At 64.0% G+C, this 21,373-nt stretch overlaps 1 protein-coding gene and 7 non-coding genes across 9 annotated transcripts; all 8 read left to right on the forward strand.

The window, feature by feature from the left end:
- Positions 1 to 2,179: 2,179 nt before the first annotated feature.
- Positions 2,180 to 2,273, forward strand: LOC111769699 (small nucleolar RNA SNORD116). Its single transcript, XR_002802493.1, has one exon. It is a non-coding gene; the product is annotated as a small nucleolar RNA SNORD116 (small nucleolar RNA).
- A 2,644-nt stretch (positions 2,274 to 4,917) lies between these two features.
- Positions 4,918 to 5,010, forward strand: LOC111769707 (small nucleolar RNA SNORD116). Its single transcript, XR_002802510.1, has one exon. It is a non-coding gene; the product is annotated as a small nucleolar RNA SNORD116 (small nucleolar RNA).
- Positions 5,011 to 5,640: 630 nt separating this feature from the next.
- On the forward strand, positions 5,641 to 21,297 carry LOC138924307 (uncharacterized). 2 transcript variants are annotated; one of them, XM_070268479.1, is made up of 6 exons: positions 5,641 to 5,952; positions 7,325 to 7,463; positions 10,094 to 10,228; positions 12,860 to 12,998; positions 15,629 to 15,763; positions 18,394 to 18,893. In XM_070268479.1, the coding sequence occupies exons 1-5, from the start codon at positions 5,776 to 5,778 to the stop codon at positions 15,756 to 15,758; spliced, it is 720 nt and encodes a 239-aa protein (XP_070124580.1). In that variant the 5' UTR covers positions 5,641 to 5,775; the 3' UTR covers positions 15,759 to 15,763; positions 18,394 to 18,893. The 2 variants fall into 2 exon arrangements, 1 of the variants encoding a protein (XP_070124580.1); XR_011439276.1 differs by lacking the exon at positions 5,641 to 5,952 and adding an exon at positions 21,163 to 21,297 and having other exon boundaries at positions 6,418 to 7,463; positions 18,394 to 18,532.
- Positions 7,718 to 7,811, forward strand: LOC111769700 (small nucleolar RNA SNORD116). The gene has a single exon (XR_002802494.1). It is a non-coding gene; the product is annotated as a small nucleolar RNA SNORD116 (small nucleolar RNA).
- Positions 10,456 to 10,548, forward strand: LOC111769711 (small nucleolar RNA SNORD116). Its single transcript, XR_002802514.2, has one exon. It is a non-coding gene; the product is annotated as a small nucleolar RNA SNORD116 (small nucleolar RNA).
- On the forward strand, positions 13,253 to 13,346 carry LOC138919365 (small nucleolar RNA SNORD116). The gene has a single exon (XR_011429524.1). It is a non-coding gene; the product is annotated as a small nucleolar RNA SNORD116 (small nucleolar RNA).
- LOC138919408 (small nucleolar RNA SNORD116) lies at positions 15,991 to 16,083 on the forward strand. Its single transcript, XR_011429574.1, has one exon. It is a non-coding gene; the product is annotated as a small nucleolar RNA SNORD116 (small nucleolar RNA).
- LOC138919369 (small nucleolar RNA SNORD116) lies at positions 18,787 to 18,880 on the forward strand. The gene has a single exon (XR_011429528.1). It is a non-coding gene; the product is annotated as a small nucleolar RNA SNORD116 (small nucleolar RNA).
- Positions 21,298 to 21,373: the final 76 nt, after the last annotated feature.

Here is a 21,373-nt window from a genome sequence, read left to right on the forward strand (position 1 = left end):
TTTCTTGTGACTTTGAATGCCCATACTTTTTTGTTGAAAATTGGACATATTGAATATCATAATATGGCAACTCTGGATATCAGATCATCCCTCACTCCCTTGGTTTGTTCTTGCTTATTGTTGTGAAAGTTGTTTGTAGTGTGTGGCCACTGAAGACTGTTCCATTAAATTAGGGGTCACCTAATAATTGGACAGAGATTTCCTTAAAAAAACGTGAAACCACAAAATCTCCCTGTCTTTGCAGAAAGTCTCTCTTTGTATGTCAGCATATGCCTTTAACACATAGCCAGGCATTTTAAACTTTCCCTTAGTCTCAATTTTTGATTCCCAAGAGCCTCATATTCACCCAGACAAGAGAGCTTAGGGCCTTCTCATCTTTCCCGAATATGGACATAACTGTATATCTGTACTGTCCTGATAGAGTCCCAAGAACAACTGGATTTTCTCACAGCCATTATTTCACAAAAAATCTCATTCCCCAACCTTTCCTGACAAAGTTTTTGGTTAATTTAATTTTTCTACAATGATTATCCGCTGCATGAGAGAGTAGCAACTAACACCACAAAATCATTATTAATCTACCAGTCTAGCCACTGTAACAACAAGTGAGTTCTCAATTAGCAGAAATAAAAGCAAGTCTTTGAGGCAGTCTTTTAGGGAGGCAACATACAAATAAAAACAAATAATTACAATTATTTGGATGTGAGGTCAGTTCTCTCTCCTGTACCATTACCAGGAAGGTGGACTGTTACTTTCAATAATGCTACTGAGGTAGGGAGTAACAGGTAGAAAAAGGGTAAGTTAAACAGCACAGTGTTTCCTGATTATAAAGATTCAACTTCTTTTTTATTAAGAGATCCCCTGTGCTTACACATCTCATGGTGAGTTTCCCGATTTCAAATAAGTTCATTCTTCAAGATTTTGACAGTTTTTTCTGGCAATCATTTTATGGAGGGACAGACTTTTGAAGTTCCTTACTCTGTCAGTTTGGCTAAAATGTCGCTCCTTATTTCATTTTTGAATTTCAAAGCCGTTAAAGAAGATGGGAATATTTTCATGGACTTAATTGTCACTTCTATATCTTCAGTGGTTAGATGTCAAATAAAATAATTTAACATATTAATTGGGTTCTTTGTTTTGTAGTTAAGTGAAAGACTTCATTATGTATTATGGAAACAAATATTTTATGAGAAATATAATTTGAAAATGGTTTTCTAAGATTGTATGGCCTGTACTTTCTTTATAAATGGTATCCATAAACCAGAAAATACATGAATAATGATGGAATGGAATTTACGTACTTTCTTTGTTAATTTGTTAAAGGATGTATTTATTCTATTCCTATTGATTTGGTGATAGTTAATTGTGTTTGTTATTTGTAACAACAAGATGCAGACGTATGGATAATATGTTGAAGCATATGTGATTGATGACAATAAAAAGTTTGTGGATGTGCTCCCTAAAGATTACTGGAATGCATGATCACATGATATTTGAGACTATTTCACAGTGATCTTGTGTTCCAGGCAAGAAGATAATCCTGTGAAACATTAACTATGTGATTGAATTTCTCTTAAAAGAGAACGAAACAAAGTTTATGGGTGAAGGAAATACAAAATTGGTGGATGTGAGTGTGTGCTATTCTTGTAAGGTTGGAAAAGAAACACAAATTATGAAAAAGGACAAATGCACATAAGATACTGATGGAGAAAAGAGAACATGTTGAATTAAAATTATAAAGCATGGCCTAGGTATATTTCTGATGAATCCATGAAAATTCCCTACATTCTTCAGGTGGAACTGCCATCAAAGGTCACTGCCAAGAACCAAGAGAACAACTTCCTGTCGTTTGATGAACACAACTACAAAGGAATCGTGGCGGAAGTGTGGCCAGGGATGTGCACCCCACCAACGGATGGCTCAGGATGGTCAGCACTGCTTTGTCCAAAGTTCAGCATATATCTAGGTAGGGTTTGGTAGAAAGGCCTGGGAAGCTTCTTGTGCACGTGTGCCCGGGGGCCCGCGGCGTCGTGCTCTGAGGGCGGACTGACTGTTGCCCCTGCTCCGGGGCTCGGCTCTGGATTCTCCAGGCCGCTGGCGCCCATGAGGCGATCGGCTCGCCCGCTGCGGAGCCCCCCAGCCTGCCTGGTTAGTTTGTCCAGGTTGGCAGAACGTGCTCGGATCGATGATGACTCCCTCATATGCATTCCTTGGAAAATCTGAACAAAATGAGTGAGAACTCACTACCGTCGTTCTCATCGAAACTGAGGTCCGGCACGTTGTCTTCCCCAGGCATGGCAGGAGTGAGGGACCGCTTCCCCTTGAGCGCACTGGGACGGGCACGGGCACCACGCCGGGCGTCCGCATTTGGGAGCCGTGGCATCTGGGGGTCCTTCCTCTCACCGCGTGAGGGGGGTGTCCGTCAGTCGGCGGTGCTTGGTTGAACGGCCTGTGGCTGAGGGCCGTGGCTGGCAGCTCGCATCCTAGGTTGGGAAGTCGGAGAGTGTGGCGCTGGCACAGGCCCCGTGAGCTCGGGGCCTTGTGGCTGTGTGGGCCTGGTTCCCGCTGGGGACGAAGGCCCCGGGGGTCTGCGTCTCAGAGCTGAGCAGTAAGCAGTGGAAGGTCGCGTGGTTTCTGATGAGAGCCCCGGGCCAGGCGGGCGGCCGTCAGCTGTTCTTGCCTTTTGGCTTGGTGAGGCAGTTGGAGCACCCCTCGCGGTTTGGGGCGCCGCCGGAGGGGTGAGACTTTGGTGCTGCAGCTTGGGGCTCCTCTAGTTCTCCGGCTCGCCCAGTCCACGCCAAGGTGCCCAAACGGGGACCGGGCTGTGGGCCTGGCACTCAGGTCAAGACACTGTGGTGGCTGATGGCCTGGTCGTGGGGGGCTGGGGGGGAAGAAGAGCACGGAGAGGACAGGTCACAGTGTGATGCCGTGGGCTTCCGTGGGACGTGCTGCCTCGTTGTGTTCCGAGCGCTGGCAGCGGCTTGTCGGGAACGTGCCCTGGCTCTGACGGGGCTGGCGATTGGTGCGTGCCGGGGAAGGCTGGAGGCTTGAAGGCCCGGGGGTGTGCACTGTGGTCGGTGACCTTTGTGGCAGATGGCGGGCCTTGTTCCAGAGCGGTGGCGCTCTCCGGTTCTCTCCACGGTTCCTTGAAGAGGGGCCCGGCACGTGACTGCCGGCCGGCCGGCCGCCGCTGCTCATCGATTGCTTGGGCGACCGTGGCCTTGGATCCTCCGCCGTCTCAGGCGCGGGGTCTCCGAGGAGAAAGCGTTCCTCCAGCACGGTCCGATTTTCCTGGCGCGGTTCGCCTCATGCCTCGTCGCAGGGCTTTAGGTTTCTTCGTGGAAGCCTGTGGGCCTGGCGGAGACGGCGGGTGCCGTGACCCGAGCTGCCCTGCCGCGCACAGACGTCCGCCTTGGAAAACGTCCGCCTCTCCATGGGTGGCGGGGGCGGGGTGTGTGTGTGCTCGTTCCGTGCCTCCTCTTGCCTTCGTGGACAGAGCCATCCTTGGGGCCGTGTGAGGTCGTTTGTGGTGTTACAGGTGCCGAGGGAGGGTCCAGACGTTGAACGTGACGGGTCGAGTCCCGTACGCACAGTCGAGATTCCCTCGTGGCCGTCCTCCCCGGGGCTCCCTGGCCGCCACGTGTGTGTAGGGTTTGAGGTCCTGCTTGGGGGACTTGCCTCGCAGGCCTGAGGTGGGCCAGGCAGCGCGTGGGTGGGAAGGAGTCCTGGAAGGCCGGGGTCCAGAAAGCGGGCCCGCTGTGGTAACGCCAGGTCCCTGGACGGGAGTGGGCTCCAGGTTCAGTCGGGTCTTAGCGTGGGTCGTGGTGGCCACAGACCACCTCTTCCTGGCACTTCCCCTGCCGCTGGCACCGCTGAGGGCGTGGGTGTAGCCTCAGTCAGCAGGAAGAGGCGCCTGGCCCCCGGTCCCCCGGTGGCGTGGCCACTGGAGATCAGGAGGGGCTGCTGCTTCTGCCCTCTAGCCCGTGTCCCAGCGGCGCCAGCCTTCGAGTGGTGTAGGCGCTTTACGTGGTTCAGGTCCAGCAGTGGTCGGCGCGTTTCCGTCGGGCGCGGTTCGCGTGGCACGGCGTGCGGGGACAGCGGGCGCCCACGGTCGGGCGGAGGGTGAACCTGCTGGAGTGTCGTGTTCCGGTGTTCAGAGGCAGGGGCTGTGAGAGAGGGAGCCTGCGGCCTATTTCAGCAGGCCGAAAGGGCAGAGGTGAGCCGCCGGGCGAGTCGAGGTCAAAGCCGCCAGCGCGAGCTCTTGGTCTCGCGGCAGGGCCTGAGGCCAGGGATGTGTGCGGAAGACGTGCTTCTTCAGGGGCTCGGGCCCCGCGCACCCGAAGACACGCACACGCGCCCGCCTGCGCGCCTTCCTGCGCTTGTGCTGTCACACACGCCTTCTTGTCACACCTGAGGGGAAGAGGTAGAGGCCAAGAAGATGCAAGGCTTGCCCCGGGGCGGGGAGTCGGGGTGGAACCCTTGGCCTGGCTCTGGTTACCTGAGAGCCTGGCTGGGTCGCTGAGGCGTGCGCCTGCGATTGCTCTGCACTTCCCAGGTGGGATCTCCGAGCAAAGCTTGCCGTCGCCCAAGAAGAGAAGACCTTCCTGTCGTTTGTGGAGCGGAGACGCGAGGGAATCCCGCAAGAAGCGTGGCTTCGGGTGCGCCCCGTGCCCGTGGCTCGCTGAGGCTGGTAAGGAGCCCCCTGCACCCAGTTCGTGCCGTTGGCCCTGGGAGTCCCAGACCGCGCTGAGAGGCTTCTAGCCCGCGGGTCCCCGGGGGCGTGCGGAGCTGGCGCTCTGAGGGTGGGTCGACAGTGGCCCTTGCTCAGGGGCTTGGCTCGGGATTCTCCGGGCCGCTGGCCGACCCTGAGGTGATGGGCTCACCCGCCGAGCCCCGCCAGCTGCCCCGAAGGTGCTCGGATCGATGATGACTCCCTCAAATGCATTCCTTGGAAATCTGAACAAAATGAGTGAGAACTCACTACCGTCGTTCTCGCCGAGACTGAGGTCCAGCACCTGGTCTTCTCCGGGGGTGAGAGGAGTGAGGGACAGCTTCTGGTTGATGACACTCGCGCAGAGCCCGCCCAGGGCCTCAGCGTGTGGGCGTCTGCCGTGTTTGCACCGGGAGCGTGACCGCATGAGCTGGACGTTTGCGACTCGGAGGGACTTGCTTGAATGGCCGGCCTCTGCTGGCGCGGCGCCCGGGTCGCATGGGCGTCTTTAGAGTCGGAGAGTGTGGCGTTGGCATGGGCCCGGCCCGTGGTTGGCGCTGAGTACGCGCTGGCCCGGTTCTGGCCTGAGCCGTTGCCCCGGGGGGCGTGGCGGGTGGGGTGGCGGTCCGTGTCTGGAGGCCGAACAGCCGAGTCTTCCCTGGGCTCCGTTCGGAGCCTCGGTTTGGGCCGGGCAAGCCGCAGCGCCTGTGGTTGCCTTCTGGCTTGGTGAGGAGGTGTGATGGGCCCGTGGTTTTGGCGGCGGGGGCAGCGGCCCTAGGCCGCAGCGCTGCAGCTGGCAGCTCCTGTGTGTCACCTGCTCACCCGGGCCACACACAGCTGGCCAAAGGTGGCCCTGGCGCTGACGTCCAGGCAGTGTGGTGGCTGACAGGGCGGGCAGGAAGGAAAGGGAGCGGAGGGGAGCGGCCGTAGTGCGGTTCCACGGGCTTGCACAGGATGTACCCTCTTGTTGGGTTGCGACCGCCGTCGCGGTCTTGCCAGGGGTGGCGTTGGGTCCCAAGGGGGCTGCCGGTTGTTGCCTGCCAGGGAAGGCTCGGCTGCGGTAGATGACCTGTGCGGTAGACGGCGTCGCGCCCCCGGGAGGTTCGGCCCCCAGTGTTTGTCGTCCTAGCGCCTTGAAGAGACCCACAGGCCCGCGACTGGCCACCGGCCCCGTCTGCTCCGGATTGCTGAGGCGGACAATCTCTTTGACCCTGCGCCCCCTCGGGTCCGGCGCTTGCCAGGTGAAGGCGTTGCTGCAGGAAGGTTCGCTCTTCCTGGCCCGGGGGGCTCCTGTGGTCCCGGGCGTGCCGGGGAGCGGGGCCAGGTGGCGGTGTGGGGCGTCGGGGGGGGGGTGGGGGGGCGTGCGCGAGGGGTGGTTAAGAGCGGTGTGCGGAAGCCTGCGGGCGTGGCAGCGACCCGAGGGTGCTGCGATCCTGGGCGCCCTGCCCCGGACGCACGTCCAGCGTGGAGGAGGAGCACGTCTCCTTGTGTGGGAGCGGTGTCCTAGTTTCATTCTTTGCCTTGTCTTCCAGGAGGAGGCAGCGTTTGTGCTCTGTGAGGTCGTCTGTGGTGTTCTGGGGCCGAAGGAGGGGGTCATAGGTCGAGTGCGACGCGGTCGACTTAGGCAAAGTCATAATGCCTTGACGGCTGTCGTCCGGGAGGCTCCCTGCCCGCCTGGCGCGCGAGGTGTTGGAGGCTACACCTTGGGGGACTTGCTGTGCAGGCGTGAGGGGGCTTCCCCTTTGGAGCAGGGAGCCGCGGGGTTGAACGTTTCCTCGAAGGCCAGCGCCCCGCAACCCGCAGGCGGTGGAAATGCCGCGTCGCTGCGTGGGAATTGGCTGTGGTCTGAGACGGGTCTTGCCCCGGGTCTCGGTGGCTGTGACCAGCCGTTGCAGCGGGGTTCCCTGCTGGCCCGCCCAGGGCGTCTTGGCTTAGATAGCCCAGACCGGAGTGCGGCCTGAAGGCGTCGGGCCCCTGGAGGTTCAGACGGGCTGCTTCTGTTGCGCCGCCCGTGGGCGAGTGGTGCCGGCTCTCGTGTCAGCCCTGTTGTCCTGGCGGTAGCCAGGTAGCATTACCATCAAGTGCCGTTCCCCCCGGCCCAGCTCGCGGGGACACGCTGGCCACGTTGACCTCACATCCACGGTCAGCGTGAGGGTGTAGGTGGATGGTCCGTGTCCTTTGCTCAGAAGGAGTGGCGCTCAGAGAGGGAGTCCGGGGCCGATTGCAGCAGCCTCTAGCGGTGCGAGTTGGCGTCCTTCCTTGGGAAGTCACCGGGCTTCCGCGTGGGGTGGCAGGGCACGAGGTCAGGCATCTGTGAGGACGGCGTGCTTTCCCGGGTGCTGAGGCCACCGCACACGGAAGCCCGCAGGCACGCGCGCGCGCGCAAACACACACACACACACACACACACACACCCACACACAGACACGTGCACAGGCCTGCGCATCTGCCTACACTCGGGATATCACACGCGCCTTCGGTCATCCCGAAGGGATAGAGGTACAGGGCAAGCAGATGCAAGGGTGCCGCGGGGGGAACTGTGGCACGGATCCTGTCTTCTGACCAGCTGGGCACGTTTCTGAAGCATGCGTGTGCTTTCTCTACACTCCTCAGGTGGAAGTGCCGTGCAAAGCTCGCTGCCGCCCACCGACAGAAGAAGACCCTTCGTGTCCCGTGACGAGCGCAGGTGCGAGGCAGTCGCGGCGGAAGTGTGGCCCGGGATGCGCACCACGCCCTCGGACGGCCCAGGACGGTCAGCATTGCTTTGTCCCAAGTTCGGCCTCTCGCCCTGAGGGCTTCGCTAGACCTGCCTCAGAGGCTTCTTGGGCGCATGTGCCCGGGGGCCCGCGGCGTCGTGCTCTGAGGGCGGACTGACTGTTGCCCCTGCTCCGGCGGGGCTCGGCTCTGGATTCTCCAGGCCGCTGGCGCCCATGAGGCGATCGGCTCGCCCGCTGCGGAGCCCCCCAGCCTGCCTGGTTAGTTTGTCCAGGTTGGCAGAACGTGCTCGGATCGATGATGACTCCCTCATATGCATTCCTTGGAAAATCTGAACAAAATGAGTGAGAACTCACTACCGTCGTTCTCATCGAAACTGAGGTCCGGCACGTTGTCTTCCCCAGGCATGGCAGGAGTGAGGGACCGCTTCCCCTTGAGCGCACTGGGACGGGCACGGGCACCACGCCGGGCGTCCGCATTTGGGAGCCGTGGCATCTGGGGGTCCTTCCTCTCACCGCGTGAGGGGGGTGTCCGTCAGTCGGCGGTGCTTGGTTGAACGGCCTGTGGCTGAGGGCCGTGGCTGGCAGCTCGCATCCTAGGTTGGGAAGTCGGAGAGTGTGGCGCTGGCACAGGCCCCGTGAGCTCGGGGCCTTGTGGCTGTGTGGGCCTGGTTCCCGCTGGGGACGAAGGCCCCGGGGGTCTGCGTCTCAGAGCTGAGCAGTAAGCAGTGGAAGGTCGCGTGGTTTCTGATGAGAGCCCCGGGCCAGGCGGGCGGCCGTCAGCTGTTCTTGCCTTTTGGCTTGGTGAGGCAGTTGGAGCACCCCTCGCGGTTTGGGGCGCCGCCGGAGGGGTGAGACTTTGGTGCTGCAGCTTGGGGCTCCTCTAGTTCTCCGGCTCGCCCAGTCCACGCCAAGGTGCCCAAACGGGGACCGGGCTGTGGGCCTGGCACTCAGGTCAAGACACTGTGGTGGCTGATGGCCTGGTCGTGGGGAGCTGGGGGGGAAGAAGAGCACGGAGAGGACAGGTCACAGTGTGATGCCGTGGGCTTCCGTGGGACGTGCTGCCTCGTTGTGTTCCGAGCGCTGGCAGCGGCTTGTCGGGAACGTGCCCTGGCTCTGACGGGGCTGGCGATTGGTGCGTGCCGGGGAAGGCTGGAGGCTTGAAGGCCCGGGGGTGTGCACTGTGGTCGGTGACCTTTGTGGCAGATGGCGGGCCTTGTTCCAGAGCGGTGGCGCTCTCCGGTTCTCTCCACGGTTCCTTGAAGAGGGGCCCGGCACGTGACTGCCGGCCGGCCGGCCGCCGCTGCTCATCGATTGCTTGGGCGACCGTGGCCTTGGATCCTCCGCCGTCTCAGGCGCGGGGTCTCCGAGGAGAAAGCGTTCCTCCAGCACGGTCCGATTTTCCTGGCGCGGTTCGCCTCATGCCTCGTCGCAGGGCTTTAGGTTTCTTCGTGGAAGCCTGTGGGCCTGGCGGCAACGGCGGGTGCCGTGACCCGAGCTGCCCTGCCGCGCACAGACGTCCGCCTTGGAAAACGTCCGCCTCTCCATGGGTGGCGGGGGCGGGGTGTGTGTGTGCTCGTTCCGTGCCTCCTCTTGCCTTCGTGGACAGAGCCATCCTTGGGGCCGTGTGAGGTCGTTTGTGGTGTTACAGGTGCCGAGGGAGGGTCCAGACGTTGAACGTGACGGGTCGAGTCCCGTACGCACAGTCGAGATTCCCTCGTGGCCGTCCTCCCCGGGGCTCCCTGGCCGCCACGTGTGTGTAGGGTTTGAGGTCCTGCTTGGGGGACTTGCCTCGCAGGCCTGAGGTGGGCCAGGCAGCGCGTGGGTGGGAAGGAGTCCTGGAAGGCCGGGGTCCAGAAAGCGGGCCCGCTGTGGTAACGCCAGGTCCCTGGACGGGAGTGGGCTCCAGGTTCAGTCGGGTCTTAGCGTGGGTCGTGGTGGCCACAGACCACCTCTTCCTGGCACTTCCCCTGCCGCTGGCACCGCTGAGGGCGTGGGTGTAGCCTCAGTCAGCAGGAAGAGGCGCCTGGCCCCCGGTCCCCCGGTGGCGTGGCCACTGGAGATCAGGAGGGGCTGCTGCTTCTGCCCTCTAGCCCGTGTCCCAGCGGCGCCAGCCTTCGAGTGGTGTAGGCGCTTTACGTGGTTCAGGTCCAGCAGTGGTCGGCGCGTTTCCGTCGGGCGCGGTTCGCGTGGCACGGCGTGCGGGGACAGCGGGCGCCCACGGTCGGGCGGAGGGTGAACCTGCTGGAGTGTCGTGTTCCGGTGTTCAGAGGCAGGGGCTGTGAGAGAGGGAGCCTGCGGCCTATTTCAGCAGGCCGAAAGGGCAGAGGTGAGCCGCCGGGCGAGTCGAGGTCAAAGCCGCCAGCGCGAGCTCTTGGTCTCGCGGCAGGGCCTGAGGCCAGGGATGTGTGCGGAAGACGTGCTTCTTCAGGGGCTCGGGCCCCGCGCACCCGAAGACACGCACACGCGCCCGCCTGCGCGCCTTCCTGCGCTTGTGCTGTCACACACGCCTTCTTGTCACACCTGAGGGGAAGAGGTAGAGGCCAAGAAGATGCAAGGCTTGCCCCGGGGCGGGGAGTCGGGGTGGAACCCTTGGCCTGGCTCTGGTTACCTGAGAGCCTGGCTGGGTCGCTGAGGCGTGCGCCTGCGATTGCTCTGCACTTCCCAGGTGGGATCTCCGAGCAAAGCTTGCCGTCGCCCAAGAAGAGAAGACCTTCCTGTCGTTTGTGGAGCGGAGACGCGAGGGAATCCCGCAAGAAGCGTGGCTTCGGGTGCGCCCCGTGCCCGTGGCTCGCTGAGGCTGGTAAGGAGCCCCCTGCACCCAGTTCGTGCCGTTGGCCCTGGGAGTCCCAGACCGCGCTGAGAGGCTTCTAGCCCGCGGGTCCCCGGGGGCGTGCGGAGCTGGCGCTCTGAGGGTGGGTCGACAGTTGCCCTTGCTCAGGGGCTTGGCTCGGGATTCTCCGGGCCGCTGGCCGACCCTGAGGTGATGGGCTCACCCGCCGAGCCCCGCCAGCTGCCCCGAAGGTGCTCGGATCGATGATGACTCCCTCAAATGCATTCCTTGGAAATCTGAACAAAATGAGTGAGAACTCACTACCGTCTTTCTCGCCGAGACTGAGGTCCAGCACCTGGTCTTCTCCGGGGGTGAGAGGAGTGAGGGACAGCTTCTGGTTGATGACACTCGCGCAGAGCCCGCCCAGGGCCTCAGCGTGTGGGCGTCTGCCGTGTTTGCACCGGGAGCGTGACCGCATGAGCTGGACGTTTGCGACTCGGAGGGACTTGCTTGAATGGCCGGCCTCTGCTGGCGCGGCGCCCGGGTCGCATGGGCGTCTTTAGAGTCGGAGAGTGTGGCGTTGGCATGGGCCCGGCCCGTGGTTGGCGCTGAGTACGCGCTGGCCCGGTTCTGGCCTGAGCCGTTGCCCCGGGGGGCGTGGCGGGTGGGGTGGCGGTCCGTGTCTGGAGGCCGAACAGCCGAGTCTTCCCTGGGCTCCGTTCGGAGCCTCGGTTTGGGCCGGGCAAGCCGCAGCGCCTGTGGTTGCCTTCTGGCTTGGTGAGGAGGTGTGATGGGCCCGTGGTTTTGGCGGCGGGGGCAGCGGCCCTAGGCCGCAGCGCTGCAGCTGGCAGCTCCTGTGTGTCACCTGCTCACCCGGGCCACACACAGCTGGCCAAAGGTGGCCCTGGCGCTGACGTCCAGGCAGTGTGGTGGCTGACAGGGCGGGCAGGAAGGAAAGGGAGCGGAGGGGAGCGGCCGTAGTGCGGTTCCACGGGCTTGCACAGGATGTACCCTCTTGTTGGGTTGCGACCGCCGTCGCGGTCTTGCCAGGGGTGGCGTTGGGTCCCAAGGGGGCTGCCGGTTGTTGCCTGCCAGGGAAGGCTCGGCTGCGGTAGATGACCTGTGCGGTAGACGGCGTCGCGCCCCCGGGAGGTTCGGCCCCCAGTGTTTGTCGTCCTAGCGCCTTGAAGAGACCCACAGGCCCGCGACTGGCCACCGGCCCCGTCTGCTCCGGATTGCTGAGGCGGACAATCTCTTTGACCCTGCGCCCCCTCGGGTCCGGCGCTTGCCAGGTGAAGGCGTTGCTGCAGGAAGGTTCGCTCTTCCTGGCCCGGGGGGCTCCTGTGGTCCTGGGCGTGCCGGGGAGCGGGGCCAGGTGGCGGTGTGGGGCGTCGGGGGGGTGGGGGGGCGTGCGCGAGGGGTGGTTAAGAGCGGTGTGCGGAAGCCTGCGGGCGTGGCAGCGACCCGAGGGTGCTGCGATCCTGGGCGCCCTGCCCCGGACGCACGTCCAGCGTGGAGGAGGAGCACGTCTCCTTGTGTGGGAGCGGTGTCCTAGTTTCATTCTTTGCCTTGTCTTCCAGGAGGAGGCAGCGTTTGTGCTCTGTGAGGTCGTCTGTGGTGTTCTGGGGCCGAAGGAGGGGATCATAGGTCGAGTGCGACGCGGTCGACTTAGGCAAAGTCATAATGCCTTGACGGCTGTCGTCCGGGAGGCTCCCTGCCCGCCTGGCGCGCGAGGTGTTGGAGGCTACACCTTGGGGGACTTGCTGTGCAGGCGTGAGGGGGCTTCCCCTTTGGAGCAGGGAGCCGCGGGGTTGAACGTTTCCTCGAAGGCCAGCGCCCCGCAACCCGCAGGCGGTGGAAATGCCGCGTCGCTGCGTGGGAATTGGCTGTGGTCTGAGACGGGTCTTGCCCCGGGTCTCGGTGGCTGTGACCAGCCGTTGCAGCGGGGTTCCCTGCTGGCCCGCCCAGGGCGTCTTGGCTTAGATAGCCCAGACCGGAGTGCGGCCTGAAGGCGTCGGGCCCCTGGAGGTTCAGACGGGCTGCTTCTGTTGCGCCGCCCGTGGGCGAGTGGTGCCGGCTCTCGTGTCAGCCCTGTTGTCCTGGCGGTAGCCAGGTAGCATTACCATCAAGTGCCGTTCCCCCCGGCCCAGCTCGCGGGGACACGCTGGCCACGTTGACCTCACATCCACGGTCAGCGTGAGGGTGTAGGTGGATGGTCCGTGTCCTTTGCTCAGAAGGAGTGGCGCTCAGAGAGGGAGTCCGGGGCCGATTGCAGCAGCCTCTAGCGGTGCGAGTTGGCGTCCTTCCTTGGGAAGTCACCGGGCTTCCGCGTGGGGTGGCAGGGCACGAGGTCAGGCATCTGTGAGGACGGCGTGCTTTCCCGGGTGCTGAGGCCACCGCACACGGAAGCCCGCAGGCACGCGCGCGCGCGCAAACACACACACACACACACACACACACACCCACACACAGACACGTGCACAGGCCTGCGCATCTGCCTACACTCGGGATATCACACGCGCCTTCGGTCATCCCGAAGGGATAGAGGTACAGGGCAAGCAGATGCAAGGGTGCCGCGGGGGGAACTGTGGCACGGATCCTGTCTTCTGACCAGCTGGGCACGTTTCTGAAGCATGCGTGTGCTTTCTCTACACTCCTCAGGTGGAAGTGCCGTGCAAAGCTCGCTGCCGCCCACCGACAGAAGAAGACCCTTCGTGTCCCGTGACGAGCGCAGGTGCGAGGCAGTCGCGGCGGAAGTGTGGCCCGGGATGCGCACCACGCCCTCGGACAGCCCAGGACGGTCAGCATTGCTTTGTCCCAAGTTCGGCCTCTCGCCCTGAGGGCTTCGCTAGACCTGCCTCAGAGGCTTCTTGGGCGCATGTGCCCGGGGGCCCGCGGCGTCGTGCTCTGAGGGCGGACTGACTGTTGCCCCTGCTCCGGCGGGGCTCGGCTCTGGATTCTCCAGGCCGCTGGCGCCCATGAGGCGATCGGCTCGCCCGCTGCGGAGCCCCCCAGCCTGCCTGGTTAGTTTGTCCAGGTTGGCAGAACGTGCTCGGATCGATGATGACTCCCTCATATGCATTCCTTGGAAAATCTGAACAAAATGAGTGAGAACTCACTACCGTCGTTCTCATCGAAACTGAGGTCCGGCACGTTGTCTTCCCCAGGCATGGCAGGAGTGAGGGACCGCTTCCCCTTGAGCGCACTGGGACGGGCACGGGCACCACGCCGGGCGTCCGCATTTGGGAGCCGTGGCATCTGGGGGTCCTTCCTCTCACCGCGTGAGGGGGGTGTCCGTCAGTCGGCGGTGCTTGGTTGAACGGCCTGTGGCTGAGGGCCGTGGCTGGCAGCTCGCATCCTAGGTTGGGAAGTCGGAGAGTGTGGCGCTGGCACAGGCCCCGTGAGCTCGGGGCCTTGTGGCTGTGTGGGCCTGGTTCCCGCTGGGGACGAAGGCCCCGGGGGTCTGCGTCTCAGAGCTGAGCAGTAAGCAGTGGAAGGTCGCGTGGTTTCTGATGAGAGCCCCGGGCCAGGCGGGCGGCCGTCAGCTGTTCTTGCCTTTTGGCTTGGTGAGGCAGTTGGAGCACCCCTCGCGGTTTGGGGCGCCGCCGGAGGGGTGAGACTTTGGTGCTGCAGCTTGGGGCTCCTCTAGTTCTCCGGCTCGCCCAGTCCACGCCAAGGTGCCCAAACGGGGACCGGGCTGTGGGCCTGGCACTCAGGTCAAGACACTGTGGTGGCTGATGGCCTGGTCGTGGGGAGCTGGGGGGGAAGAAGAGCACGGAGAGGACAGGTCACAGTGTGATGCCGTGGGCTTCCGTGGGACGTGCTGCCTCGTTGTGTTCCGAGCGCTGGCAGCGGCTTGTCGGGAACGTGCCCTGGCTCTGACGGGGCTGGCGATTGGTGCGTGCCGGGGAAGGCTGGAGGCTTGAAGGCCCGGGGGTGTGCACTGTGGTCGGTGACCTTTGTGGCAGATGGCGGGGCTTGTTCCAGAGCGGTGGCGCTCTCCGGTTCTCTCCACGGTTCCTTGAAGAGGGGCCCGGCACGTGACTGCCGGCCGGCCGGCCGCCGCTGCTCATCGATTGCTTGGGCGACCGTGGCCTTGGATCCTCCGCCGTCTCAGGCGCGGGGTCTCCGAGGAGAAAGCGTTCCTCCAGCACGGTCCGATTTTCCTGGCGCGGTTCGCCTCATGCCTCGTCGCAGGGCTTTAGGTTTCTTCGTGGAAGCCTGTGGGCCTGGCGGAGACGGCGGGTGCCGTGACCCGAGCTGCCCTGCCGCGCACAGACGTCCGCCTTGGAAAACGTCCGCCTCTCCATGGGTGGCGGGGGCGGGGTGTGTGTGTGCTCGTTCCGTGCCTCCTCTTGCCTTCGTGGACAGAGCCATCCTTGGGGCCGTGTGAGGTCGTTTGTGGTGTTACAGGTGCCGAGGGAGGGTCCAGACGTTGAACGTGACGGGTCGAGTCCCGTACGCACAGTCGAGATTCCCTCGTGGCCGTCCTCCCCGGGGCTCCCTGGCCGCCACGTGTGTGTAGGGTTTGAGGTCCTGCTTGGGGGACTTGCCTCGCAGGCCTGAGGTGGGCCAGGCAGCGCGTGGGTGGGAAGGAGTCCTGGAAGGCCGGGGTCCAGAAAGCGGGCCCGCTGTGGTAACGCCAGGTCCCTGGACGGGAGTGGGCTCCAGGTTCAGTCGGGTCTTAGCGTGGGTCGTGGTGGCCACAGACCACCTCTTCCTGGCACTTCCCCTGCCGCTGGCACCGCTGAGGGCGTGGGTGTAGCCTCAGTCAGCAGGAAGAGGCGCCTGGCCCCCGGTCCCCCGGTGGCGTGGCCACTGGAGATCAGGAGGGGCTGCTGCTTCTGCCCTCTAGCCCGTGTCCCAGCGGCGCCAGCCTTCGAGTGGTGTAGGCGCTTTACGTGGTTCAGGTCCAGCAGTGGTCGGCGCGTTTCCGTCGGGCGCGGTTCGCGTGGCACGGCGTGCGGGGACAGCGGGCGCCCACGGTCGGGCGGAGGGTGAACCTGCTGGAGTGTCGTGTTCCGGTGTTCAGAGGCAGGGGCTGTGAGAGAGGGAGCCTGCGGCCTATTTCAGCAGGCCGAAAGGGCAGAGGTGAGCCGCCGGGCGAGTCGAGGTCAAAGCCGCCAGCGCGAGCTCTTGGTCTCGCGGCAGGGCCTGAGGCCAGGGATGTGTGCGGAAGACGTGCTTCTTCAGGGGCTCGGGCCCCGCGCACCCGAAGACACGCACACGCGCCCGCCTGCGCGCCTTCCTGCGCTTGTGCTGTCACACACGCCTTCTTGTCACACCTGAGGGGAAGAGGTAGAGGCCAAGAAGATGCAAGGCTTGCCCCGGGGCGGGGAGTCGGGGTGGAACCCTTGGCCTGGCTCTGGTTACCTGAGAGCCTGGCTGGGTCGCTGAGGCGTGCGCCTGCGATTGCTCTGCACTTCCCAGGTGGGATCTCCGAGCAAAGCTTGCCGTCGCCCAAGAAGAGAAGACCTTCCTGTCGTTTGTGGAGCGGAGACGCGAGGGAATCCCGCAAGAAGCGTGGCTTCGGGTGCGCCCCGTGCCCGTGGCTCGCTGAGGCTGGTAAGGAGCCCCCTGCACCCAGTTCGTGCCGTTGGCCCTGGGAGTCCCAGACCGCGCTGAGAGGCTTCTAGCCCGCGGGTCCCCGGGGGCGTGCGGAGCTGGCGCTCTGAGGGTGGGTCGACAGTGGCCCTTGCTCAGGGGCTTGGCTCGGGATTCTCCGGGCCGCTGGCCGACCCTGAGGTGATGGGCTCACCCGCCGAGCCCCGCCAGCTGCCCCGAAGGTGCTCGGATCGATGATGACTCCCTCAAATGCATTCCTTGGAAATCTGAACAAAATGAGTGAGAACTCACTACCGTCGTTCTCGCCGAGACTGAGGTCCAGCACCTGGTCTTCTCCGGGGGTGAGAGGAGTGAGGGACAGCTTCTGGTTGATGACACTCGCGCAGAGCCCGCCCAGGGCCTCAGCGTGTGGGCGTCTGCCGTGTTTGCACCGGGAGCGTGACCGCATGAGCTGGACGTTTGCGACTCGGAGGGACTTGCTTGAATGGCCGGCCTCTGCTGGCGCGGCGCCCGGGTCGCATGGGCGTCTTTAGAGTCGGAGAGTGTGGCGTTGGCATGGGCCCGGCCCGTGGTTGGCGCTGAGTACGCGCTGGCCCGGTTCTGGCCTGAGCCGTTGCCCCGGGGGGCGTGGCGGGTGGGGTGGCGGTCCGTGTCTGGAGGCCGAACAGCCGAGTCTTCCCTGGGCTCCGTTCGGAGCCTCGGTTTGGGCCGGGCAAGCCGCAGCGCCTGTGGTTGCCTTCTGGCTTGGTGAGGAGGTGTGATGGGCCCGTGGTTTTGGCGGCGGGGGCAGCGGCCCTAGGCCGCAGCGCTGCAGCTGGCAGCTCCTGTGTGTCACCTGCTCACCCGGGCCACACACAGCTGGCCAAAGGTGGCCCTGGCGCTGACGTCCAGGCAGTGTGGTGGCTGACAGGGCGGGCAGGAAGGAAAGGGAGCGGAGGGGAGCGGCCGTAGTGCGGTTCCACGGGCTTGCACAGGATGTACCCTCTTGTTGGGTTGCGACCGCCGTCGCGGTCTTGCCAGGGGTGGCGTTGGGTCCCAAGGGGGCTGCCGGTTGTTGCCTGCCAGGGAAGGCTCGGCTGCGGTAGATGACCTGTGCGGTAGACGGCGTCGCGCCCCCGGGAGGTTCGGCCCCCAGTGTTTGTCGTCCTAGCGCCTTGAAGAGACCCACAGGCCCGCGACTGGCCACCGGCCCCGTCTGCTCCGGATTGCTGAGGCGGACAATCTCTTTGACCCTGCGCCCCCTCGGGTCCGGCGCTTGCCAGGTGAAGGCGTTGCTGCAGGAAGGTTCGCTCTTCCTGGCCCGGGGGGCTCCTGTGGTCCTGGGCGTGCCGGGGAGCGGGGCCAGGTGGCGGTGTGGGGCGTCGGGGGGGGTGGGGGGGCGTGCGCGAGGGGTGGTTAAGAGCGGTGTGCGGAAGCCTGCGGGCGTGGCAGCGACCCGAGGGTGCTGCGATCCTGGGCGCCCTGCCCCGGACGCACGTCCAGCGTGGAGGAGGAGCACGTCTCCTTGTGTGGGAGCGGTGTCCTAGTTTCATTCTTTGCCTTGTCTTCCAGGAGGAGGCAGCGTTTGTGCTCTGTGAGGTCGTCTGTGGTGTTCTGGGGCCGAAGGAGGGGGTCATAGGTCGAGTGCGACGCGGTCGACTTAGGCAAAGTCATAATGCCTTGACGGCTGTCGTCCGGGAGGCTCCCTGCCCGCCTGGCGCGCGAGGTGTTGGAGGCTACACCTTGGGGGACTTGCTGTGCAGGCGTGAGGGGGCTTCCCCTTTGGAGCAGGGAGCCGCGGGGTTGAACGTTTCCTCGAAGGCCAGCGCCCCGCAACCCGCAGGCGGTGGAAATGCCGCGTCGCTGCGTGGGAATTGGCTGTGGTCTGAGACGGGTCTTGCCCCGGGTCTCGGTGGCTGTGACCAGCCGTTGCAGCGGGGTTCCCTGCTGGCCCGCCCAGGGCGTCTTGGCTTAGATAGCCCAGACCGGAGTGCGGCCTGAAGGCGTCGGGCCCCTGGAGGTTCAGACGGGCTGCTTCTGTTGCGCCGCCCGTGGGCGAGTGGTGCCGGCTCTCGTGTCAGCCCTGTTGTCCTGGCGGTAGCCAGGTAGCATTACCATCAAGTGCCGTTCCCCCCGGCCCAGCTCGCGGGGACACGCTGGCCACGTTGACCTCACATCCACGGTCAGCGTGAGGGTGTAGGTGGATGGTCCGTGTCCTTTGCTCAGAAGGAGTGGCGCTCAGAGAGGGAGTCCGGGGCCGATTGCAGCAGCCTCTAGCGGTGCGAGTTGGCGTCCTTCCTTGGGAAGTCACCGGGCTTCCGCGTGGGGTGGCAGGGCACGAGGTCAGGCATCTGTGAGGACGGCGTGCTTTCCCGGGTGCTGAGGCCACCGCACACGGAAGCCCGCAGGCACGCGCGCGCGCGCAAACACACACACACACACACACACACACCCACACACAGACACGTGCACAGGCCTGCGCATCTGCCTACACTCGGGATATCACACGCGCCTTCGGTCATCCCGAAGGGATAGAGGTACAGGGCAAGCAGATGCAAGGGTGCCGCGGGGGGAACTGTGGCACGGATCCTGTCTTCTGACCAGCTGGGCACGTTTCTGAAGCATGCGTGTGCTTTCTCTACACTCCTCAGGTGGAAGTGCCGTGCAAAGCTCGCTGCCGCCCACCGACAGAAGAAGACCCTTCGTGTCCCGTGACGAGCGCAGGTGCGAGGCAGTCGCGGCGGAAGTGTGGCCCGGGATGCGCACCACGCCCTCGGACGGCCCAGGACGGTCAGCATTGCTTTGTCCCAAGTTCGGCCTCTCGCCCTGAGGGCTTCGCTAGACCTGCCTCAGAGGCTTCTTGGGCGCGTGTGCCCGGGGGCCCGCGGCGTCGTGCTCTGAGGGCGGACTGACTGTTGCCCCTGCTCCGGCGGGGCTCGGCTCTGGATTCTCCAGGCCGCTGGCGCCCATGAGGCGATCGGCTCGCCCGCTGCGGAGCCCCCCAGCCTGCCTGGTTAGTTTGTCCAGGTTGGCAGAACGTGCTCGGATCGATGATGACTCCCTCATATGCATTCCTTGGAAAATCTGAACAAAATGAGTGAGAACTCACTACCGTCGTTCTCATCGAAACTGAGGTCCGGCACGTTGTCTTCCCCAGGCATGGCAGGAGTGAGGGACCGCTTCCCCTTGAGCGCACTGGGACGGGCACGGGCACCACGCCGGGCGTCCGCATTTGGGAGCCGTGGCATCTGGGGGTCCTTCCTCTCACCGCGTGAGGGGGGTGTCCGTCAGTCGGCGGTGCTTGGTTGAACGGCCTGTGGCTGAGGGCCGTGGCTGGCAGCTCGCATCCTAGGTTGGGAAGTCGGAGAGTGTGGCGCTGGCACAGGCCCCGTGAGCTCGGGGCCTTGTGGCTGTGTGGGCCTGGTTCCCGCTGGGGACGAAGGCCCCGGGGGTCTGCGTCTCAGAGCTGAGCAGTAAGCAGTGGAAGGTCGCGTGGTTTCTGATGAGAGCCCCGGGCCAGGCGGGCGGCCGTCAGCTGTTCTTGCCTTTTGGCTTGGTGAGGCAGTTGGAGCACCCCTCGCGGTTTGGGGCGCCGCCGGAGGGGTGAGACTTTGGTGCTGCAGCTTGGGGCTCCTCTAGTTCTCCGGCTCGCCCAGTCCACGCCAAGGTGCCCAAACGGGGACCGGGCTGTGGGCCTGGCACTCAGGTCAAGACACTGTGGTGGCTGATGGCCTGGTCGTGGGGAGCTGGGGGGGAAGAAGAGCACGGAGAGGACAGGTCACAGTGTGATGCCGTGGGCTTCCGTGGGACGTGCTGCCTCGTTGTGTTCCGAGCGCTGGCAGCGGCTTGTCGGGAACGTGCCCTGGCTCTGACGGGGCTGGCGATTGGTGCGTGCCGGGGAAGGCTGGAGGCTTGAAGGCCCGGGGGTGTGCACTGTGGTCGGTGACCTTTGTGGCAGATGGCGGGCCTTGTTCCAGAGCGGTGGCGCTCTGCGGTTCTCTCCACGGTTCCTTGAAGAGGGGCCCGGCACGTGACTGCCGGCCGGCCGGCCGCCGCTGCTCATCGATTGCTTGGGCGACCGTGGCCTTGGATCCTCCGCCGTCTCAGGCGCGGGGTCTCCGAGGAGAAAGCGTTCCTCCAGCACGGTCCGATTTTCCTGGCGCGGTTCGCCTCATGCCTCGTCGCAGGGCTTTAGGTTTCTTCGTGGAAGCCTGTGGGCCTGGCGGAGACGGCGGGTGCCGTGACCCGAGCTGCCCTGCCGCGCACAGACGTCCGCCTTGGAAAACGTCCGCCTCTCCATGGGTGGCGGGGGCGGGGTGTGTGTGTGCTCGTTCCGTGCCTCCTCTTGCCTTCGTGGACAGAGCCATCCTTGGGGCCGTGTGAGGTCGTTTGTGGTGTTACAGGTGCCGAGGGAGGGTCCAGACGTTGAACGTGACGGGTCGAGTCCCGTACGCACAGTCGAGATTCCCTCGTGGCCGTCCTCCCCGGGGCTCCCTGGCCGCCACGTGTGTGTAGGGTTTGAGGTCCTGCTTGGGGGACTTGCCTCGCAGGCCTGAGGTGGGCCAGGCAGCGCGTGGGTGGGAAGGAGTCCTGGAAGGCCGGGGTCCAGAAAGCGGGCCCGCTGTGGTAACGCCAGGTCCCTGGACGGGAGTGGGCTCCAGGTTCAGTCGGGTCTTAGCGTGGGTCGTGGTGGCCACAGACCACCTCTTCCTGGCACTTCCCCTGCCGCTGGCACCGCTGAGGGCGTGGGTGTAGCCTCAGTCAGCAGGAAGAGGCGCCTGGCCCCCGGTCCCCCGGTGGCGTGGCCACTGGAGATCAGGAGGGGCTGCTGCTTCTGCCCTCTAGCCCGTGTCCCAGCGGCGCCAGCCTTCGAGTGGTGTAGGCGCTTTACGTGGTTCAGGTCCAGCAGTGGTCGGCGCGTTTCCGTCGGGCGCGGTTCGCGTGGCACGGCGTGCGGGGACAGCGGGCGCCCACGGTCGGGCGGAGGGTGAACCTGCTGGAGTGTCGTGTTCCGGTGTTCAGAGGCAGGGGCTGTGAGAGAGGGAGCCTGCGGCCTATTTCAGCAGGCCGAAAGGGCAGAGGTGAGCCGCCGGGCGAGTCGAGGTCAAAGCCGCCAGCGCGAGCTCTTGGTCTCGCGGCAGGGCCTGAGGCCAGGGATGTGTGCGGAAGACGTGCTTCTTCAGGGGCTCGGGCCCCGCGCACCCGAAGACACGCACACGCGCCCGCCTGCGCGCCTTCCTGCGCTTGTGCTGTCACACACGCCTTCTTGTCACACCTGAGGGGAAGAGGTAGAGGCCAAGAAGATGCAAGGCTTGCCCCGGGGCGGGGAGTCGGGGTGGAACCCTTGGCCTGGCTCTGGTTACCTGAGAGCCTGGCTGGGTCGCTGAGGCGTGCGCCTGCGATTGCTCTGCACTTCCCAGGTGGGATCTCCGAGCAAAGCTTGCCGTCGCCCAAGAAGAGAAGACCTTCCTGTCGTTTGTGGAGCGGAGACGCGAGGGAATCCCGCAAGAAGCGTGGCTTCGGGTGCGCCCCGTGCCCGTGGCTCGCTGAGGCTGGTAAGGAGCCCCCTGCACCCAGTTCGTGCCGTTGGCCCTGGGAGTCCCAGACCGCGCTGAGAGGCTTCTAGCCCGC

The sequence above is a fragment of the Equus caballus genome, chromosome 1, assembly GCF_041296265.1.
Source record: "Equus caballus isolate H_3958 breed thoroughbred chromosome 1, TB-T2T, whole genome shotgun sequence".
Classification (NCBI taxonomy): Eukaryota; Metazoa; Chordata; class Mammalia; order Perissodactyla; family Equidae; genus Equus; species Equus caballus.

What these genes read in the sequence shown, in the direction of transcription:
- LOC138924307 (XM_070268479.1), top strand. Translation starts at nt 5,776, where the DNA reads ATGACCTGTGCGGTAGACGGCGTCGCGCCCCCGGGAGGTTCGGCCCCC. An exon ending in CCCTCGGACGGCCCAGGACG is followed by an intron (nt 7,464 to 10,093) that starts GTCAGCATTGCT and finishes TGCACTTCCCAG; the next exon opens with GTGGGATCTCCGAGCAAAGC. An exon ending in CCCGTGGCTCGCTGAGGCTG is followed by an intron (nt 10,229 to 12,859) that starts GTAAGGAGCCCC and finishes TACACTCCTCAG; the next exon opens with GTGGAAGTGCCGTGCAAAGC.